The 2,793-nt window shown below is 49.0% G+C and overlaps 1 protein-coding gene across 1 annotated transcript; it reads right to left on the minus strand.

The window, feature by feature from the left end:
• Positions 1–1,385: 1,385 nt before the first annotated feature.
• LOC138908086 (uncharacterized) lies at positions 1,386–2,546 on the minus strand. The gene is made up of 2 exons (XM_070198726.1): positions 2,130–2,546; positions 1,386–1,400 (listed from the first exon to the last, which is right to left on the minus strand). The coding sequence occupies exons 1-2, from the start codon at positions 2,544–2,546 to the stop codon at positions 1,386–1,388; spliced, it is 432 nt and encodes a 143-aa protein (XP_070054827.1).
• Positions 2,547–2,793: the final 247 nt, after the last annotated feature.

Genomic DNA, 2,793 nt, shown 5'->3' on the forward strand with positions numbered 1-2,793 from the left:
CTGACGCAAATTAAGGTCCTTCTGCCTGGACAAGTACTACAAACTCTGGTGGTCAGTGTAAATCTCACAGGGAACACCGTACAAATAATGACGCCAGATCTTCAGGGTGTGAACAATAGCTGCTAACTCGAGATCATGAATTGGATAATTCTTCTCATGCACCTTCAATTGTCTAGACACGAAGGCAATCACCCTACCATCCTGCATCAATACCGCTCCAAGGCCAATCCTCGAGGCATCACAATAGGCAGTGTAGGACCCTGAACCTGTAGGCAATACTAATACTGGGGCTGTAGTCAAAGCTGTCTTGAGCTTCTGAAAGCTCTACTCACACTCCTCGGTCCACTTGAATGGAGCACCCTTCTGGGTCAGCCTGGTCATAGGTGCTGCAATGGATGAAAATCCCTCCACAAAGCGACGGTAATACCCCGCCAAACCAAGGAAACTGCGGATCTCCGTAGCTGATGACGGTCTAGGCCAACTCTGTACTACCTCCACCTTCTTCGGATCTACTTTGATCCCGTCACAAGACACTATGTGGCCCAAGAATGCCACTGAATCAAGCCAGAAATCACACTTAGAAAATTTTGCATACAACCTCTTCTCCCTCAAAGTCTGAAGCACGGTCCTCAGGTGCTGCTCATGATCTTCCCGAGACCGGGAATATACCAGGATGTCGTCAATAAACACAATGACAAAGGAATCAAGATAAGGCTGAAATACACTGTGCATCAAATGCATAAAGGCTGTTGGGGCATTGGTCAGCCCAAATGACATGACAAGAAACTCATAGTAACCATATCTGGTCCTGAAAGAAGTCTTCAGGATATCCGGCTCTCGAATCTTCAACTGATGATAGCCAGAACGTAAGTCAATCTTGGAAAACACCCTGGCACCCTGTAACTGATCAAATAAATCATCAATGCGAGGCAAAGGATACATGTTCTTCACTGTAACCTTGTTCAGCTGCCGATAATCAATACACATACGCACAGAACCATCCTTCTTCTTCACAAATAAGACCGGAGCACCCCAAGGTGATACACTGGGTCTAATGAAACCCTTATCAAGCAACTCCTGCAACTGATCCTTCAACTCCTTCAACTCAGGAGGAGCCATACGGTAAGGAGGAATAGATATGTGCTGAGTGCCCGGCAACAAATCAGTGCCGAAATCAATATCTCTATCGGGAAACATGCCCGGAAGATCAGCTGGAAACACATCTGGAAAGTCCCTCACAACTGAAACTGACTCGACTGTAGGGATATCAATACTAACATCTCTCACATAGGCCAAATACGCATCACACCCTTTCTCAACCATTCGCTGAGCCATAAGAAATGAAATGACCCTACGGGGAGTATACTTTAAGGTACCTCTCCACTCTAATCGCGGCAAACCTGCATAGCCAGCGCCACGGTCTTAGCGTGACAATCAAGAATAACATAATGGGGCGACAACCAGTCCATGCCCAAGATAACATCAAAATCTACCATATTGAGTAATAACAAATCGACTCTGGTCTCAAAACCACTAAGAGCAATCAAACACGACCGATATACGTAGTCCACAATGAGAGAATCTCCCACGGGAGTAGATACATAAACAGGGGAACTCAAAGAATCCCGAGATATCCCCAAGTGAGGAGCAAAATAAGAAGACACATATGAGTACGTAAAGCCTGGGTCAAATAATACCGATGCATCCCTATGACAGACAGGGGCGATACCTGTGATGACTGAATCTGAAGCAACGACCTCTGATCGGGCTGGAAGGGCATAGTACCTGGCCTGGCCTCCCTCTCTAGGGAGACCTCGACCTCCCCGACCTCCACCTCGAGCTGGTTGAGGAGGTGGGGTGGCAGCTGGTGCTGGAAGAATGGCCGGAGGACCCGGTGGAGCACGTGGAGGCTGATAAGTCTATGGAGGTGCACCCCTCCTGGCTCTAGGGCAATCTCTAACCAGGTGACAAGTGATACCACACTCAAAACAACCTCTCAGAGGGCGCGACGGCTGAGACTGACTCGGACCTGGCCTGCTGGACTGGCCGGTAATAGCACCTCGAGTAGGAGGCATACTGGATATTGGCGGTGCATAATAGGGCTCCTGAGGTCTAGGAGGAGCTGGAACACTGTTGGCTGCTGGAAGAGCTGAATGAACAGGGCGACTCATAAAACCCCTAACATAGCGTGCTGCTGGTGCACGAGCTCCTGAATAATGACTAGTCTCTCGAGACCTCTTGGCCTCTCTCTCCCTTCTATCCTGGGCAAACATGCCCTCCACCCTCCTGGCAATGCTCACTGCCTGCTGATAAGTGATGTCCATCTCCAAATCCCTAGCCATACTGGTTTGAATGCTGGGGTGGAGTCCCTCAATGAAGCGACGAACCCTCTCTCTGACTATAGCAACCAGAGCCGGTGCATGGCGAGCTAACTCACTGAAACAGAATGCATACTCCAACACAGTCATTGCACCCTGACACAACTGCTCAAACTTTGCACGCCAAGCATCTCTGAGGCTCTGAGGAACATACTCACGCAAGAACATCTCTGAAAACTGAGTCCAAGTGAGTGAGGCTGCCTCGTGCGGACTACTCAGCTCATAGGCACGCCACCACTGATATGCTGCTCCCTTCAGCTGGAAAGCGGTGAAAGAAACCCTGTTCGTCTCCACAATGCCCATAGTGTGAAGAATACGATGACACTCCTCAAGAAAACCCATAGCATCATTTGAAGCTAGTCCGCTGAAAGTATGTGGGTGGTACTTCTTGTACCTCTCAAGTCTGAGCTGCTCT

This window comes from Nicotiana tomentosiformis, chromosome 3 (assembly GCF_000390325.3).
Source record: "Nicotiana tomentosiformis chromosome 3, ASM39032v3, whole genome shotgun sequence".
In the NCBI taxonomy this organism is placed as follows: Eukaryota; Viridiplantae; Streptophyta; class Magnoliopsida; order Solanales; family Solanaceae; genus Nicotiana; species Nicotiana tomentosiformis.